This window comes from Cnephaeus nilssonii (genome assembly GCF_951640355.1).
Source record: "Cnephaeus nilssonii genome assembly, chromosome: 17".
In the NCBI taxonomy this organism is placed as follows: Eukaryota; Metazoa; Chordata; class Mammalia; order Chiroptera; family Vespertilionidae; genus Cnephaeus; species Cnephaeus nilssonii.
This window is the reverse complement of record NC_137088.1, coordinates 52,290,367-52,308,267: the sequence shown is the minus strand read 5'-3', so window position 1 is coordinate 52,308,267 and position 17,901 is coordinate 52,290,367. Positions and strand designations below refer to the sequence as shown.

General features: G+C 47.8%; 1 protein-coding gene across 12 annotated transcripts in view; it reads left to right on the top strand.

Annotated features, from left to right (window-relative positions):
* Positions 1 to 17,901, top strand: part of MAGI1 (membrane associated guanylate kinase, WW and PDZ domain containing 1) — a 571,591-nt gene that overhangs the window by 318,395 nt on the left and 235,295 nt on the right. For 11 of the 12 annotated variants that reach the window (XM_079794597.1, XM_079794593.1, XM_079794600.1 and 8 more), the window contains exon 2: positions 13,807 to 13,923. In XM_079794597.1, coding sequence (XP_079650723.1) covers positions 13,807 to 13,923 — 117 coding nt within the window. Of the gene's footprint in view, positions 1 to 11,714; positions 11,737 to 13,806; positions 13,924 to 17,901 lie in introns of those variants that run through there. The other variant, XM_079794594.1, reaches the window with a different exon arrangement.

Here is a 17,901-nt window from a genome sequence, read left to right as displayed (position 1 = left end):
AAAGAGCTGCTACCGATGCTAACCGTGTCGAGTCACACTCGACATCCGAGTGCAAAAGGTTAAAAATCAACAGTTAAGCAATGACTGTCCCTGACTGCTCTTCATTTGCCTGCCTCGCAGGGTGGGGCTGTCCCCGGTTGTCTCAGTGATGGGGGAGCCCTTCAGGCATGTCTTGGAGGGCAGCCAGCAACAAGGATGCTGATGTCCAGAGGGCCACCCCTGACGCGACACAGCAGCCGTCCTGCAGGGACTCACTGGGCGTCCTGTGAGGGCTCAGCGTGTGCCGACGCCTGCGCGCAGGGTGCGAGGGGCTGGGCTGGCAGGTCTGAGTTGCCCCCCACCTTCACTTGGGGCTCTCCCACTCTGTGACTCAGTTCATTCTGTTCTGTGCTTTCCCTCCTGTTGTCCGGATGTGTGAAATGGCCAGGCAGAAGATGGTCGAGTTTGTTTTCTTTCCTTGCATGTAGCGTTGAAAAAGCAGTGGCACCTTGGCTTGCTGGTCTCTTTTCTAGTAAAAAAAAAAAAGACCGATAAGAGCAATGTTGATGAGCAACTGGACAGCCGTGGGGGGGAGCCTAGTGCGCCCCGATAACGCGGCCTCGCGCACATCACTCCCGTCAAGGTGGGCGCCTGGCCCTGCGTGTCCGAATTCCTGAGTGGCCTCTGTGGCCCCTTTCCTTAGACTCCCTTGTGAATGGAGCTGGAAGCCTTCAGGGAGATGGAAGGAAGAGAGAGTGGAAATGACAGCACGCTGATGGGAAGGTGGAGATTAGGACTATGGGATGATCCGTCTGTGAGGTGAGAATTCTCTCCCCCAGGTGTTTTTCAGCCAGGTACACTGTGCACCACTCTCTACCAGCCAGAGCCGTGGCCAGTGCAGAGACGCATCTCTGTAAGAATTCTTTCCTTAGAGGGTCTGCAACACACCGAACAGCCCAAGGGCCCGCGCCTAGGCCCGCCCACGCTGTCTGTAAGTAAGTGAACGCTGCTCTGGAACATGGAAGAGGCAAACAAGTTTCCGAGCTGGCGCAGACCTGCTGAACCTCCGTAGCCTGGCCTTTCCTAACCCTGACATCGTGCGTGACCGCGGTGCCGCTGTGAAGAGTAAGACGCTAACACGGCTACGTTTCTGCTCCCTCGGCCTTAACTCGGATCTCACCCGTTTTCGTCACTAATGTCCCTTCCCCGCCCCCGGCCCAGCGCAGGGCTCCACGTCCCGCTGTGGGTCCTCAGGGAGGCTGAGCACCGGGAGCCTCAGTCAGAAGGGATTTCGGTCAGAAGGTGGGAATGTCTTTCCCCGTCGGGTTCGAGGCTGGAGGAAGCCGCCATTCTCACTTGCTTTTGTAAGGTTTCAGTGAGGTGATGTTCAAAAACGTGATTTATGATAAAGTGTCCAGCTTGCAGTCCTCGAAGGGCAAGGTGTGTGTATAATGGAGGAGAGCGCTCCTCCTCTGCCTCTGTGAACTGGAGGCTGACACCAGTAGGCTTTGCCCCAGGAGTCACTGCTAACTGTCTCTGAGGCTCGCCAGGCCTCTCTGCATGTACACGTGTCCTGCTTTCCAGCACGGGGTGGAGTGCTTTCCCCAGTGCATATCCATGCACAGTGTCATCAGTGAGACCCACGGCTCACTCCCCACCCTTTTCTCAGGGAGTGGCTTCCTGCACACACACACACTCACACACACACACACACTCACACACACACACACACACACACACACTCACACACACACACACTCACACACACACACACACACACACTCACACACACACACACACTCTCACACACACACACACACACACACACACTCACACACACGTGTGCCCTGGCAATATTGGGGAACTCTATCCTGTTTTTGAGAGAGACAATCCCCCAGAGCAGGGGGTGGCAAAGTGCAGCGTGTGGCCAGCTCTGTGCCTGCCCGTGTTTGCAATACCATGTTATGAGAACCCAGCCGTGCAGTCTTGTACACGTTGTGTGGGACCCGTTTCCTGCTAAAGAGGCAGAGCTGCATGCTTGGCCCTGGATCTCAGCCTGCACAGCCTGCACTGCTCACCGCCTGCCTCGGAACCCTGAGTGCCTCTGCTCTGGAGCCCTCCTGCTGCCGGAGAGGTTTTTCCTTCCATCCTTGCCTGTCTGGGGCCATGGGTTCTCTCTCGTCTCCATCTTTGGAAGATGTTTAAAGAGGGGTGCTGTGCAGAGTGGATTCCGAGGATGCTCTGCCGAGGGGAAGCGGCTCTCCTTTTTCAGGCCCTCACGTGGCGTGGACAGTGCTGGTCCCTGTTGTCCTGATGCAGCAGGAGTTGGAGGGGCATTCGCTGTTGTGACCCTGTTTGTGTGAGGTCCCCAGTGGGTCAGAGTGCCCGGAACCTGGTCCCAGCCTGCGGCTGTGTGAGTGGCAGACACATCCGGACAGTTTGTGACCCAGATGATCCACTCCTGCCCGAGAATAGATTAGGGTGAGGCTGGGCAGTAGGGCAACGGCTGCCTTAATTACTGGACGTTCCGGCTCTGGAAGGTCGGCGGACTCAGCCTGCGTGTGCATAACGCGTTTAAAACACGCTATTTGTCAGCTCCGTCCGCAGGCCCCACAGCCCAGGCGCTGGTCCTGGGAGGAGCCCTGCTCATGTGACATCCCGGGCTGCGCGTTCCCCGGAGGCCGGTGCGGGTTAGGTGTCACCGTCTTGGTGTCTGCCGGTGTTGGGCACCGGAAGGCTGTTGGGACAGTTTTGCAGCGGGACAGTTCAGCTGGGAAGTCAGTCTTTGCTTTTCATATTGAGATTCCCGTGGATGTTTCCCAGTGCCGTGGTGTATATGGAACTATCTTGTGTTACTTTCTTACTTTAAAAACGGTCAAACCCACACCGCTGTTGAAAGAACAGCATAATGTGCACCCCTCCCCAAGACGGACCAGCTGTTCACCTCTGGACACGCCCGTGCCATCTCTCTGTGTTCATACACACTTGCATGTAGACAAATCGCCTGAGTGGTGGGGCCATCTGCCAGCTGCAGTTCATTCTTCCGTAAAAGAGGCCTGGGAAGAGTCAGCCCCCCCGGCTGGAGTGAGGATTGTAAAGTGAGGACCTCGCACAGAGTCTGCCCTGGAGTCCAGCACACCGCCGGGGCAGTGTTTCCAGATCCCCATGGAATGTCTTCTTAAACACTTCATGTTTTCTTGAAGGGCAAGCAGACGTGCACACGCAGGCACACATACATGCTCACACACATGTCTTCAGATGCCACTCCAGGTCTAAGAGTAGAGACAGCTGACAGCCCTGGGTGAGGCTCTGCAGCTGCCTGTGGGTCAGGGCGGGACATCAACGCGCTGTAGCTGTGTTACTTTCTGCTTTCTCTGTGTACATCTTATATTTATTTACTTTGAACCGGTATTATTCTACTACCCTACTTTAACTGGAATAAATATAAGAAGCACAAAAGGCTGGAAATAATGAAAAAAATTGAGATGATGGAATTTAAACCTTGCCTTTCTTTCTGTGCTTAATTCCAGTTCCTTCTCCCTGTGGGATGCAGTTTGTTATAAAAAGATTCTCCTGGAGAAAAAGAACAGAGAAGGCAGCCAGGAAATAATGATAAAGCGGGTGTCCTGAAGTGCTAGCACAATGTTTTGAGCTTGTTCATGTGGGGAGTTCAAGGTCAATAGTAGTTTCCAGAGCTCCATCAGCACACACACACATCTGTTCTGCAGCCTCTATTTTACATCACAGACTCGCCACACACTTTTCTTTCTCATTTTAAGTTCTATGGAAACATGACTGAAAGGCTAACTGCCTCTGAACCGCGAGGGGCATGGATTTAATCTCCGCGTGTCTGACGAGGTGCCACCTGCCTGGAGTCGTTTCCACTGGACCTGTTGTTATGAGGGTTATTCTTAGCCCAGTGGTGGAGGGGCAGCGCTGAGGTTTGCCAGAGATGGAGACCATTGTGAGGAATTGGGAAGAGGCTCCTTCTCAGAGCCTCGCTGCCCACGTACTGTTAGCGATTCGCTGCGGCTTAGACCGCGGGCTCCCAAACTTCAGCATCTATCAGTAGCACCTGGAAGGCTGTGAAAACGTAGATTGCTGAACCTGACCCTCAGAGTAAGTGTGGGATGGAGCCCCCAAATTTGCACTTAACAAGTTTCTGGGTAATGCTGCTGAGGCCAACCTTGGAAACAATGACTACCTTCCACCTCCACCCCAAGTGTCACTTACCTGGAGAATTGCTCACCTGGAAATGCAGGGCCAGCATCTAGGCCAGGAATTAGTAAACTGTGGCCTGAGCCAAATACACATTTCTTTGTAAATAAAGTTTTATTGGGAAACAACCTTGTTTACAGATAATCCTCGCTGCTTTCGTGCTGCGAAGGCAGAGCTTAGTGGTTGGACAGTGTCCAGATGTGCTCCCAAAGCTGGGAACTGTGCATCTGGCCCTTCGGAGAGGAACGTTGCTGACTGCGGATCTCTGCCAGTGCGTCCCTGGCATTTGGGAGAAGGGGGCTTGGAAGGAATTCTACGGGGCACTGGCACTCGGGTGTTCCAATTTGTGTGTTTTTAGAAGCAAGAGCTTTTTTCTTTATTTGCCTTTATTTTTCTACTTAAATATATATGATCATGGAATTTCATTCATTACTTCTCCACAGGTCATTCTCTAAATTAATTTTCTGTATTGGAAACAGCGGTTTCTCAAAGCGAACAGAAACACAGTGTACCTTGTGCCTTACTAATACAGTGCTGGCATCTGTTTGAAGCCTGGGTGGGGAGTTTTTAAAAACCACCCAATTAAAAGGGGGAAATCATTCTTATTTTGACACTGTAATTGTCAGATTAGTGATACTGTACTTCTTTTAGACTGTAGGAGGAACTGGCGCAACCTCTCTGGCAAGCAGGGTGTCACTTTGTAGCAAGAGTCTTTAAAATAATGTTCATACTTATTACTCCAGTAATTCCTCTTTTAGGAAATTTCAGCGAAACTTCATATTCAAGGTTTTTCATTACAGCATTGCTTGTAGTATTTTTTAAAGGAAAGAGAGCTAAATATCTGTGAACACGGAACTGCTGCTATTATGATGAATCCACACTGCTACCTTGGAGCCGTTTAGAGTCAAGCTGGATGAAGGGAAGCTGATGAAATCTTTTTGGAGAGAATTTGTATCAAAAGCCTTAAACATTTTTATGCTTTCGGCTCCAATATTTTCATTTCAGGAATCATGAGAAAACAATCAGAGATACACACAGCTTTTATACAAGGAGAATGATCACAGGGAAGGCATTGGATATGCTTAGTAATTAGTAATCGTTACATAGATTGTGATGGAATGAGACAATAAAATACTGGATAGCTAATGAAGTGTATTTTTGAGCACTAGTCGTGTATTGGGAATGTCACGGATTACGTGTTAGATTTGGGTATAAATCCACATGTACGGCACACACCTGCATATCTCAAATGGAATAGGAACTCTGTGTTCCGCCCAAACCTGTTCAGCACCAGGTGCGCCCAGACACTGGACAGATTTAGGCTCCTCCCTTGCCTTTGCTGTCTTCCTCCATCACATCAGCAAACCGTGTCAGTTCCCGCATTAAGTGACATCCCTCTGTCCCCATGGCCCCCTTCCCGCAGGGCCTTCCTGTCCACACCTCTTCAGGTCTCCTGTGATCCGTTCCATGGTCATCGCATTACCTGTTTCTCTGTCTGGCCCACTGCAAGCTGCAGAGGTCATCTCAGGATTTAGACCAAGCCTTCCCACCTTCTGACTGAAATTCCTGCAGTGGATTCCTACTGAGCTTAGACTAAAATGCACTCTTTATCGGCCCTGGGAGGCACAGAATTCTCTGGCTTCCACATCTGTGCCACATGTGACCTAACACGTGACCTCTTTTCTACTTCCGAGCCATTTGCCCATGCTGCTCCCTCTGCCTAAAAAGCTCTTTCCCCACATGTTGCAGAGCCAACTAGCCTCTCATCTTCCTTCAGTTCGCATCTTAACGGTTGTCTGTCGGAGGCCAGCCCTGTCCCCTTCCTAAAGCCTGCCAGTCCCTGCTCAGGAACTCTGGGCTGTCCTGGTGCTACCTAAGGGCCCACAGAGCATGTGGCTGCAGGCTCTTTTTTAAAAACTGTGTGTGTGTGTGTGTATATATACACACACACACACACACATACACACACACACACACACACACACTCACTAGAGGCCCGGTGCATGAAAATTCATGCACTGGAGTGGGGGGTCCCTCAGCCCGGCCTGCCCCCTCTCACACTCCGGGAGTCCTCAGGGACGGGAGGTGACCCAGTGATCAGGGAAGGCGACGCCCCATCACACCTCTGCTGCTGCCACTGTCAGCAGCACAAGCCTTGGCCGACCCTGGTTACCTGAGCCTTGGGCAGCCCTGGGCGGCTGGGCAGCCGCCATCTGAGGCTTGCCTGCGCCTCAGGCCAGCTGTGGGTGGCTAGGGGCCGAGGGGACTGGGGGACTCCAGAGCCAGGCGTGCAGATCGGCCGGGCCCGCCTGCTGCCCCAGCGGGGTTGAGGGGACTGGGTGCCACCATCTTGTGGCTGTGGGTGCCGCCATCTTTGAGGGCATGGCAGTCAATTAGCATATCCCCTCCTTATTGGCTGTGGGTGCCGCCATCTTTTGCGATGGCATGAGGGTCAATTAGCATATTTCCTCTTTATTAGAGAGGCTATAAAAGATAGAAACATCAACAATGAGAATCATTAACCCTTTGCACTCGCTTGCTTTTTTTCTCAATTCCTTTATTCTACTCAGGATTTAATTTTTTAAATACCCCAGATTTTACAAAGCACGCAGTAGAATAAAAAAACTGGAGTTTCTTTTCATACAAACTTATTTATTTGGATTTTTTTATATTTCAAATTATTGATACATTCCAAGAGTATAAAAAGAGCTGCTACCGATGCTAACTGTGTCGAGTCACACTCGACATCTGAGTGCAAAAGGTTAATCTGCTGCCTCCTGCATGGCCCTTACTGGGGATTGAGCCTACAGTCCAGGCATGTGCCCTGACTGGGAATCGAACTGTGACCTCCTGGTTCATAGGTCAATGCTCAACCACTGAGCCATGCCAGCCGGGTGCTCTAGGCTCTTAATAAAGATTTGTTGAATACGTGAATGGATCTCTTCAAATATCTAATTGTATTGTAAGTGTGTAGGTGTGTATATGTAAGTGTGCGCACACACACAATCAGAATGTTATTGGTTATGCAAAGCAAGTTGTTTTTCACTTTTTTTGTTGGACTTTGGTGTACTTTCCAAATATTGTAATTAATCTATATTACTTTTTATTGTGGTAAAATAGACATAACAAGAAATTTATCACTTTACCCATTTTTAAGTTTCAGTTCTGTGGCAGTAAGTGCACTGCTATGCAGCCTCACCACCCCCCACCCTAGACCTTTTTCATTTTCTCTGTGGAAACTCTACCCATTAAACACTGACTCCTCAAAAATTTATATTCTTTTCACAATTAGAAAATTGTACTAGAAAGAAACAAATAGCAAACATCTTTTCAAACAAAGCTCATATCAATATATTTTGGATTGTGAGTTTGAGTGACTGTAAAACTAGTTAATTTGTATTCTAATATCTAATTTTGGTTTTAGAAAATTATTCTTTCTAAATCTAAACTGCTGAACTTACAGATTTCTCTTCTGCTGCAATAGCTTCCCCGCAGTGCAAACCATTTGTGCTGCCTAATAAACATGTCCTTCCTACCACTCTCATCATTTCTGGGAGACACTGTGTGCCAGAGCAGAATCCCCTGCAAGTGCGATTAGTTTAATACTCACATACAAGTTTTTCTCAACGGTGAAATTAATTTAATAAAGTCTACATTCTAATTGTGACAAAACACTGTGCTTGGACCTAGGAGAGGTGGACATGCAGGCGCTCACGACGGAAGAGTCGGGTTGTGCCTCGTTGGTTGGAAGCAGATGGCGTAAGGAGGCTAACGGTGCACTGGAGACCTGGGTTCCTGACCATGAGGATCAGTTCTCCTGCCTAGCATTTGCCCTGAGGATCTGGGGGCCAGGAGGCAGGCCAGACCAAGCAGACACCCTCAGATCCATCACCTTGGAAGTGATGCTCCGGTTGAGTTGGCAGAAAACTGTCTCGCACAGGAGAGGAAAGTTAGAGACGGCACCCCTTCGTTATATGAGGGGGGTCACTTCATGTTTAAGTGACGACAAGCAACATTTGCAGCATAAATAACTGATAAAGGAATCATATCCAGAATATATAAAAAACATCTTACTTAGAATAACAGAACCACCTGTGTGGAAAATGCACAAATATGAGCAGGAAGTCACAGGAGAGGAAACATAGACCAAAAAATAAAAAAAAAGATTCAGTCGGTTTCATTAGTAATCAATAATTGTAAATTAGCATAACCCCGAAATGTCATTCTATTTGTTAGATTAGGGAGGTTTCAAATAGAAACTCTGGGCCCGGAGTGTGTAGTGAGCATCCCGAGTGCCCAGTGGGCAGCACTTCACAGGTGTTGCTACAGCTCGTCGTCTGGGAGTGAAATGTGTGCTGCGCTGGGGAGGACTCAGGAGCGGGACCTGATCCCCTTTGGACTTTGTTGCCCCCAAAGCCGTTCCCTTTGCTGGTTTTGCTCTGCACCCTTTTGCTAGAATAAATCACAGCGATGAGCTCAGCTCTATCCTGAGTGCCGTGGATCCTGACAGTGAACCATCGAGCCGGGGGTGGTGCCAGGGACCCTGGTACATTGGTAACAGCACATGTTGCCCTGAGTGTGGGACGCAGGGCCTCTAAAATTGTTGGTGGAAGGTAAATTCGCACCACCATTTGGGAGAAAAATTTACCAGTAGCTAGGTAAGCTGAAGATGTCTTTGTCCATTTCCAGATTTAGAGAATCGAGAGAGAAAAATTAACAGATATGTTTAAAAAAAGGCATTATAGCGACATTGTAGCATGGGTGTGTTGTCACAAACAAAGGAGATAGCCTAATGTTCTATGAAGGAGAAATATATTTTGATATATTTTAAAATAAAATATACAACATTTAAAAATAATAGAAATTACATCAATCAATATGGTTAAATTTTTGTAAACTAATGTGAATTTAAAAAGCAGCAATACATTGTTTTAAATGTAAAAGACCGAATTCCAGATATGTAGATAAAATATCCTATATAATAAAAGGGTAATGTGTAAATTGACCCTAATGGCGGAACGACCTGGGAATGACCGGTCACTATGACTTGCACTGACCACCAGCGGGCAGATGCTCAATGCAGGAGCTGCCCCCTGGTGGTCAGTGCGCTCCCACATGGGGAGCTCTGCTCAGCCACAAGCCGGGCTGATGGCTGCAAGTGCAGCGGTGATGGCAGGAGCCTCTCCTGCCTCCTCGGCAGTGCTAAGGATGTCCAACTGGCGGCTTAGGCCCAATCCCCACGGGGAGCGGGCCTAAGCCGTCAGTTGGACATCCCCCAAGGGTTCCCAGGCTGCCAGAGGGATATCTGACTGCCAGCTTAGGCCCGATCCCCTGGGAAGTGGGCCTAAGCTGGCAAGTGGACATCCCCCGAGGGGTCTCGACTGTGAGAGGGCACAGGCCAGGCCGAGGGACCCCCTCTCCCCCCAGTGCACAAATTTTCATGCACTGGGCCTCTAATGAAAATATAAAGGGAATGGCAAATTTAGGGCTGTCTAAGCCCCCTTTTGCCCATGTGTATTATTAAATCATCTTAAATCATCTGAATCCTTTTCTTGGAAAAAGTTCCGCATATTTCTGACCTATGTTTTCTTTTCCCTTTTAAAACAAATCTTGAATTTCAAAGGAAGTGCAGATGCTATGACAAACTCTGTCTTTCAATATATTATTTCATTGGCTCACTGCCCTTGGCTATTAAGAGAAGATTTATAGACATGTCCCCTAAATAATTGGCAATTAATTTGAGATTAGATGCCCAAAAGTACAGTATTCTTAATGTAATGTGAAGGTTGAGGCTTTTCGCCTACAAATGTCACGGAACACAGAGTAAATGTTAACGGGCAGCACAGTTAGCCCTGCCCTTTTGCACATTCGCAGTAGAGAGGAATTTGAGTTTGATGACCACAAACTGGGTTGGCTAGTTTGAATGTAAAGCTTATGTAAACCGAGAGTGCCTCTATGTCCTAATGCCTTCCCATCTGTTAGTCCCTTGTTTATCTCGATAGGGACTGATAGGAACCTACGGTCTACAAGGGATAGAGAGATACTGTATCCCAAACCTTCTTTGGAATTGTGCTTACATTTGGGTCCCATGGACATCTTTGGTGCCCATGGCTCAAATGATAACTGTCAATATTTTTTTTAATGTCTAGGACTCTGGTCTCCTAGGGCCGTGGTCGGCAAACCGCGGCTCGCGAGCCACATGTGGCTCTTTGGCCCCTTGAGTGTGGCTCTTCCACAAAATACCACGGCCTGGGCGAGTCTATTTTGAAAAAGTGGCGTTAGAAGTTTAAGTTTAAAAAATTTGGCTCTCAAAAGAAATTTCAATTGTTGTGCTGTTGATATTTGGCTCTGTTGACTAATGAGTTTGCCGACCACTGTCCTAGGGGAAGGTAAACCATAGATTCCAGGTAAGAGATTTTGCTGGTGAACATGGTTATCGTTTTGGTCAAATTCCAAAGTGCCTTATATCCGGAGGTAGAGTTGGCAGGTGTCATCATCAAGTATCAGTGATTTACCTGTTGGTTTCATTTCCTGAACTTACCTCGCGCGCAGAGCCTGGAATCCATCATGCGCTGGACATTTGTTAACCAGTGTGCACATGTCCAGGCCATTTGAGACCAAGGAGAATTTTAGTCCCTTCCACAAACTCGAGAAATATCCTGTGATCCAGTTTCCCTAGGCCTGTATTTCATTTCTCACTATTTCTAAGCCAGTGGGATGGGTTTTAAGTTTAGCTGCATTAAAAAAAAAAAAAAAATAACAGTTCACCTTTGGACTGATCCCGGCTCTTTCATTCTTGCCTCGAACCCTTGTCCACTCTGTATTCTCACGATGGTAATTTCCAGCTCTCATCGCGTGCTTTCTCGTTGCCATGCTCTGTCTTTGTCTCACGAATCCTCCCAGCAATCTGGTGCGGGGGCTGTGTGGTGTCCGTGCTCTGTGTTCGCATATGAGAACAGTGAGGGTCAGAGGTTACACAGTAAAATACCACGGCCCTTGGGCTCACCAGCTAAGACCCGGTGCAGCCAGGATTAAACCCAGGCCTGTCTGTCTTAACTACCAAGATTTATTCTATTTTTCTTTTAGTTCAATTTTCTAATGGGATTTTGAGAACTAAGCCGACCACATAGTCATTCAATAGTTGTGTTTATTTTAAATGTTTGAAATACACTGTATTACAGAATAATTTGCATACTATATACTACACTTGTTTACAGATATAGATAGCTCTGTAAGTCTTGACAGATGTATAAACCTGTGATGTCACGGTCATAACCAAGATATATTTTACTGACAGCTCCCCCAAAAAGTTTCCTTGTGCTTCCCCTTTTAAAACATGTTATTTTGGAATCATTGTAGATGCCCAGGAAGTTGTAAAAATCGTGCAGACGTTTCCTCTACCCTTCGCCCAGTTTCCCCCAATGGTAGCTCCTACCTACGGGTAGCTGTAGTCCAGTCACAAAGCCAAGAAGGGGGCATTGTTACTCTCCACAGACCTGAAGTCCCTGCCCACCTGCATCAGTCTTTGTCTACTCGCGGGTAACCACGTAACTGCCTTCTGCGCTATAAATTTGGTTAGCCTTTATAAAACTTTCTGTAAAGACAGAACTGTGCAGTATGTTCTCTCTTGTGTCTAGCTTCTTTTGCCTAGCATTATGTGTTTGAGAGTGACCAATATTATGTATGTGCTCCTTCTAATTGTGGTGTAGCATCTCATTGTTTGACTATAATGCAATTTGCTTTTCCATTCTCCTGCTGATGGACATTTGGGTTGTTTTTAATTTGGGCCTATTATATAATGAGTAAAGTTGCTATGAAGATTTACCTACAAGTGTGTGTGTATGGGGGGGACATAAGAGTGGAAATGTTGGGCTATTTGGTTAGTGAAGGCTTAGCGTTATAATACACTGCTAAATTGTTTTCCCAAGAGAACGAACCATTTTATACACAATCGTGCTAACACTTGAGATGGTCAGCCTTTAATCTTTGCCATTCTAGTGGGTATGTAGTAGGTCCTTATTGTGGTTTTAATTTGCTTTTCTCTGATAATTAATGATATTGAATACCTTTTCATGTACTTGATGGCCAGTCATATATATGCTTTTGTCTGATCAAACCCTGTGTTCATTTTAGGGGCGAGTGGGTGGGGATTTGTCTTCTTCATACAGTAAATACTTGATGCGTAATTGTATGTTTATTGAATGACCTAAGATTGACTTGAATATGTGTATTTTCTTTTTGGCCACTTGAAACTGTAGGTATAATACAACTCAAATAAAATAGTTCAGGTTGGTTGTTAGTATATGGTAAGCTGTAGCAGGAAATCTTGTTCTGAACGTGACATTGGGATATAGATCAGTAGTTGCCCGCCCTGGCAGGACATATCACCCTGACTACTCCTGTCATCCGCATGGCCTACTCTTCCTGGCCATGGGGAAGTTTCCATCTGGAGACATGACTACTGTGGTCACACGGGTGCTGAGTGGCTGCATTGTTTCTCTAAGGCTAGAAATGCTCTTACCTGGTTTTATCTTGTCTGAAAATGGAAAGGCAAGCCGAGCCTTGTTATTTTTAGCTGTCACTGTCGCGTCTTTCTCCATTAAGAACGAACGTTCGCTAGGCTGATAAGCAGGCCTTCTGTGGATCCTGTGGACTATAATTTGTTTTTATTATTTTAAAAAATTGTTACCTTTTTTTCTGTGGCACATATTTGTAAGAACATATATATTTTTAGCTTTGTTTTTGTTCTGTTACGTGTAGAGAATTACCAAGAAGTAAACACATAGCACCTCCCAGTTAACTATTGCTTAAACAACAACAATGATAAAAAAGAAATATGTAGATCGTGTTTGTAAATCAACACAGGGGTGTGAGATCACCTGTCTATATAAAGAGCGATATCTCCTTTAGTTCCCACGTTCAAGACCTTCTTCCTAAAGGACACTGTTTGAAAAGGACGTCCGCATGATTCCCTCCACTCATACATGGTGTCTCCTTCCTTTTCTTTTCCCCCGGAGGGATCAGGCAGCGTGCTCTGCTCCCCGTATCCCCACGGTATCAACACGCAGACCCAGCTTCCGCACCGGGGCCACTGTTTGGATGAACTATGCTTTACTTAGTTGATCCCTGGTGGTTGGTTTTTTTGTTTTTATTTTTATTTATTTGCCATTATAAAAGCTGTGCGACAAATACCAATAGAGATTTCAGCAGACCTTTGCAGGTATATCCGCAGGGCACATTTCCACCAGTTGGAGCCCTGGTCCAAGAACATTTTATAATTTGTCAGCTCTTGCTCCTGAAGGCTTCAGCATCCTCTCTCATACAGTGTTTGCAAATGTCTAGGGTACATATTTTTGCTGTATTGGCCTAGTTTAAATTCTTTGTTATTTTAGCCTTCTAGTGTGATGTGAAGTGGGACCCCCAAATCAGTGCTGTTTGATCATTGTTGCATCCTTGCTTGCCTGCACCCTTGGGGAGGACACCCTAATGTGAGCCCTGCGGGTGCCTGAGGGGTGGCGGGAGGGCCTCCTGCGGTCCCCGCGCCCCACAGCCCGCGGCTCAGCGGAGGCGGGTGGTTGATGCTCTGTCTGTTTTACACGTTTCCTGCAGGAGGAAAGCTGAGCAAGGACCTGCGGCACTTTCTCAGCCAGCGCTTCCAGAAGGGCTCTCCTGACCACGAGCTGCAGCAGACCATCAGGGACAACCTGTACCGCCACGCCGTGCCTTGTGAGTAGCCGGTGCGGCACCGCGCCCGTGGGCGGCTGTGTGGGAAGTGGAGGGGAGGGGAGAGCGGCTGGCCCAGTGGCTCCTAGGTCCTGGGAACCACAGTGAACAGTGGGACGCACAGCACCGCACGGGGTGATTTCCTGGCTTTCGGGCATTGACTCTGCCGCCCGCCAGCTCCTAATGCCGGCAAATGATCTATCTCTGTAAGGTTCAGTTTTCTCATCAGTGAGAGGACATGTCACTCACACGAACACCTTCAGAGCCCTGTTCTGAGGAGTGAATGGGATGAGGTACACCAGTTCCATGTCGCATGGGCAGGGCATGAGCCTCTGTAAATGCTAACCGAGGTTGTATCAATGGCGTGGACCAGGCCAGAGGCCCTCAGGATGGCCACTGATGGGGGGAGGCTGTGGGGCAGGCGACTGGCAGCTCAGGGGTCCTGCATTGTCCCAGACGCTGCCAAACTGCACCCCCTGTGGCCAGTCCTGAGGCGGGGGTCCTAGAAGACAGGTGACTAGCTGATTTCATGCAAAGCAAGAAAGAATGATTCTGGTTTTATTGCTGGGAAGTTTTCTTGGCTCCTCTCTGTTACCCCATACTTCACAGTTTGGAATGCCTTTTTAGAAATACTGTGTTTTAATTAGGGAAAGAAAGGAAAAACAAATTGAAGTTCAAGGTACCTGCTTATTGTTTGATTAGCTTGCTATAAATGGCTTTCTTTAATAAATTACGTTTCACAGGTAATGTGTGAGAGTTGTGAACGTTTCCTGATACAACTGCAAAAAAAATACATGTAATCTAATGGGAGGCGTGCCATCGCTCCGCAAGAACGCAGACCGTCAATCTAGACCAGACCCTCTAAGGGACCCTTAGAGAGCAGCTTCTAGAAGAGTCCCCCTGCCCCCGGCCCCCATTTTACTTCTTAATAAAACCTGGGCTCCAGGGGGAAAAGAGCTGGACTTCAAGGAACCTGGGTCGGTCCCAAAGTGGCCTCTTCCTGCTGCGAGGCAGAGCTCTGGACAGAGAGGGTGTGGTCATAAGGTGTCCATGGGATTTCTGGCCCTCAGTTCTCTTGGGCTTTCAGCATTGGAATTGAAACTAGAATCCTACTGACACCCTAATAATTCCTTACACTTGGATTAGTAATGATTTCTAGTGTTAATCACATGGATTAAGCATGGATTCTCATTCTATTTTTATATATCAAGAAACCAAGGCACTAAGGTAAACCAATAAAAACAGGTTTAAAGGTGACCAGGGCCTCGGATCTCCTGATCCACCATTGCCCTGCCTCTGAGATACTGTCCAGTTTTACTCTTAGAAAAACCTTTTGAGGCTGGGATTTTATACCCATTTTACAGATGAGGAAACAGAGTCGGGCAGATCAAGTAACTGCTAAGTGGCATCTCTTAAGCCATCAGGGCTTGTGGCTGGAGCGCAGCTGCCGCTGAAGTTCTAGCACAGCAGGTTGAATGCAGTTTTGCAGAATTTAGTAATTGCAGAATCATGATTGTTCTCTGTGTAATCTTCCCCCTGCTTAGATTCCAATTTAAGAAATGGGGAATGAGGCACACCATTTCTGGATGCATCTGTGGTGTTACCATGGTTACATTTTTGGCATGCTTTCCCGTTTATGTTTTCCACTGATTTTATTGCACCTGACTGTGAGCTAAATGACTTGGTTTTAAGCCTACCGTCACGTAGGAACTGGGGCAGAAGTGACCTCCGCCGTCACACACAGTGCAGAACCATGTTTCATCTTTGCTTGTGTACAGGCCTGGGGTTGCATTCCTGCGAAACCAGTAAATTAGGGATTTGGAACGTGCAAATGGTCTTCCTACTGAAAAAGAAAACAAGTAACATTTCATTTTATGTTTCCTTCGTAAAATGGGAAGGAAATTCAGCGGAGGTCTGTTTCCGAGGCCGGCGGAGAGTGTGCCTTTGAACAGGAGCGGCCGTGCGGCACGGATTCTGTTCCAGGCTCGCACACCTCCGGCCACGGCTGTGTTGACTTTGGTTCATTGACCCACGTGACAGGTGAAGCAGGACCTCTCGACCACCTGTCCTGCCAGCCGCTCAGGAAGCCCTGCGGCCCTGGGCTTGGAGGACGGATCCTCCTGGCTCTGTGGTAACTGCCCTGGGAACAAGCTCGTGTAATCTGCATTTTCCAGAACTTCCTGCTGCTGCTATTTCAGTGACTTCAGTATTTTGAGAAGGGATGACCTCATGAGCAGGTGCTTGCGCGTTGGGCTAGCCTTCTTTTCCTGTACATTTTAGGAGGCTCCGCGGCATGAGGCATCAGTAAGTCAAGCCCTTTGTTCTCAGGTTCTTCTCCTAGTGCAGCCTAGCTTCGCACGCACCCCAAGGGCTTTCACCATCCAGGGTCCCTTTTACCCAGTCCCCTGGGCAGCAGCCCTCCCATTGCACAGCTTTATTGAGATACTGGAGGACCGGTGCACGACATTCTTGCACTGTGGCGGGTTGTCCTCAGCCTGCGCCCTCTCACAGTCTGGGACCCCCAAGGGGTCCTTAGCGCTGTCATGGAGGCGAAGAGGCTCCCGCTCCTGCGCTCACCAGCTGTGAGCCCGGCTTCTGGCTGAGCGGCGCTCCCCCTGTGGGAGCGCACTGACCACCAGGGGCAGCTCCTGCGTTGAGTGTCTGCCCCCTTGGTGGTCAGTACGCATCATAGCGACTGGTCATTCTGCCGTGCAGTCGATTTGCATATTAGGGTTTTATTATATAGGATGATTCACCTACCATACAACTCGCCTGTTTAAAGTGCCCATCCGGTGCTATTTTTGCTTGTTGTTATTCTCCACTCCTACTTTATTCAAAAACTTTTATTTCAATAGTATGAGCAAGGTCATCACAATTAAAATTTAATTATATTTGCCATTGAAAATCACCCCCCAAAACAAACAAACAAACAAACACCAATTATGGCAGAAAAGAGAGCTCGATGCACAGTGAATCGAAGTCCTGGTGTGAAGCCTGAGGGCGTGGTGTAGCTGTGTGGCCTTTTGCAACCTCCCTGACCTCCTTATACTTCAGTAAAATGGAAATAGGAACACCCACCTCCGCCACTGTCTCCCCAGACCTCTGGCACCCTGGGAGAGGGGTCCGTCACAGGAAACAGGCCCCGAGAGGTGACTAGCTTGCCTGGAGTCACACAGCGAGCAAGTGGCCAGGGTTAAGCCAGCCTGTATACCTCCCGGGCGGGAGGGTAATTAATAACACTGTGATTAGAGCAGTGTGACAGGGACCGTTGAGAATGGGATAAAAGGGAAGCTTCTCATTGTTGAGCTGTATGGCGTTAGCTGTTTAAAACCATAGGGATTTATGTTTTTGGGGGACTATGTAAAAAGAAGTATCTTCTCTATGAATTGCAAGTAACTCACTAATACATACAATAGAAATTCAGTAATCATTTAATGATTATTCAGCTTTTAAAAATCATTACAGGATTCTCTTGGGATATCTAGATTTATCTTAGATTTTGTTAGAACTCTTCTTAGTATACCAATGGAAAATCACCTTTAAATAATGGATTTGAAATGCATGTAAATGGCATCCATGCTGCTCACTTCTCTCATTCCTCAGAACCATCTGGATAACATTCCTGTCTCCTGCCCCTGAAATTCTGTTGAATTTCCCAGCCTCCTTCCCCTCAGAGCTTCAGTCACGGGAACTTCATCCATTCCCCAAACACACCTGCTGCCTTTTAATAACCGGGTAGATACTCTTTCCCTACATTTCCATATGACCAGTTTTAAGCTTTAATCTAGATGCCACTTCCACCATGAGGGCCTCCAAGGATTGTGCCCACTGCCCTCACTGCTCCCAGACCACCCTCTGTGACTCTCTTCAAGCACATATTTGCCTGCTGCATGTCTGTCTGTCCTGTCAGAATCTAACTCTGCTGAGGTTGGGCACTGTCGGCCTCAGTAACCAGCCCATGCCTAGAATATTGCCTGGGCC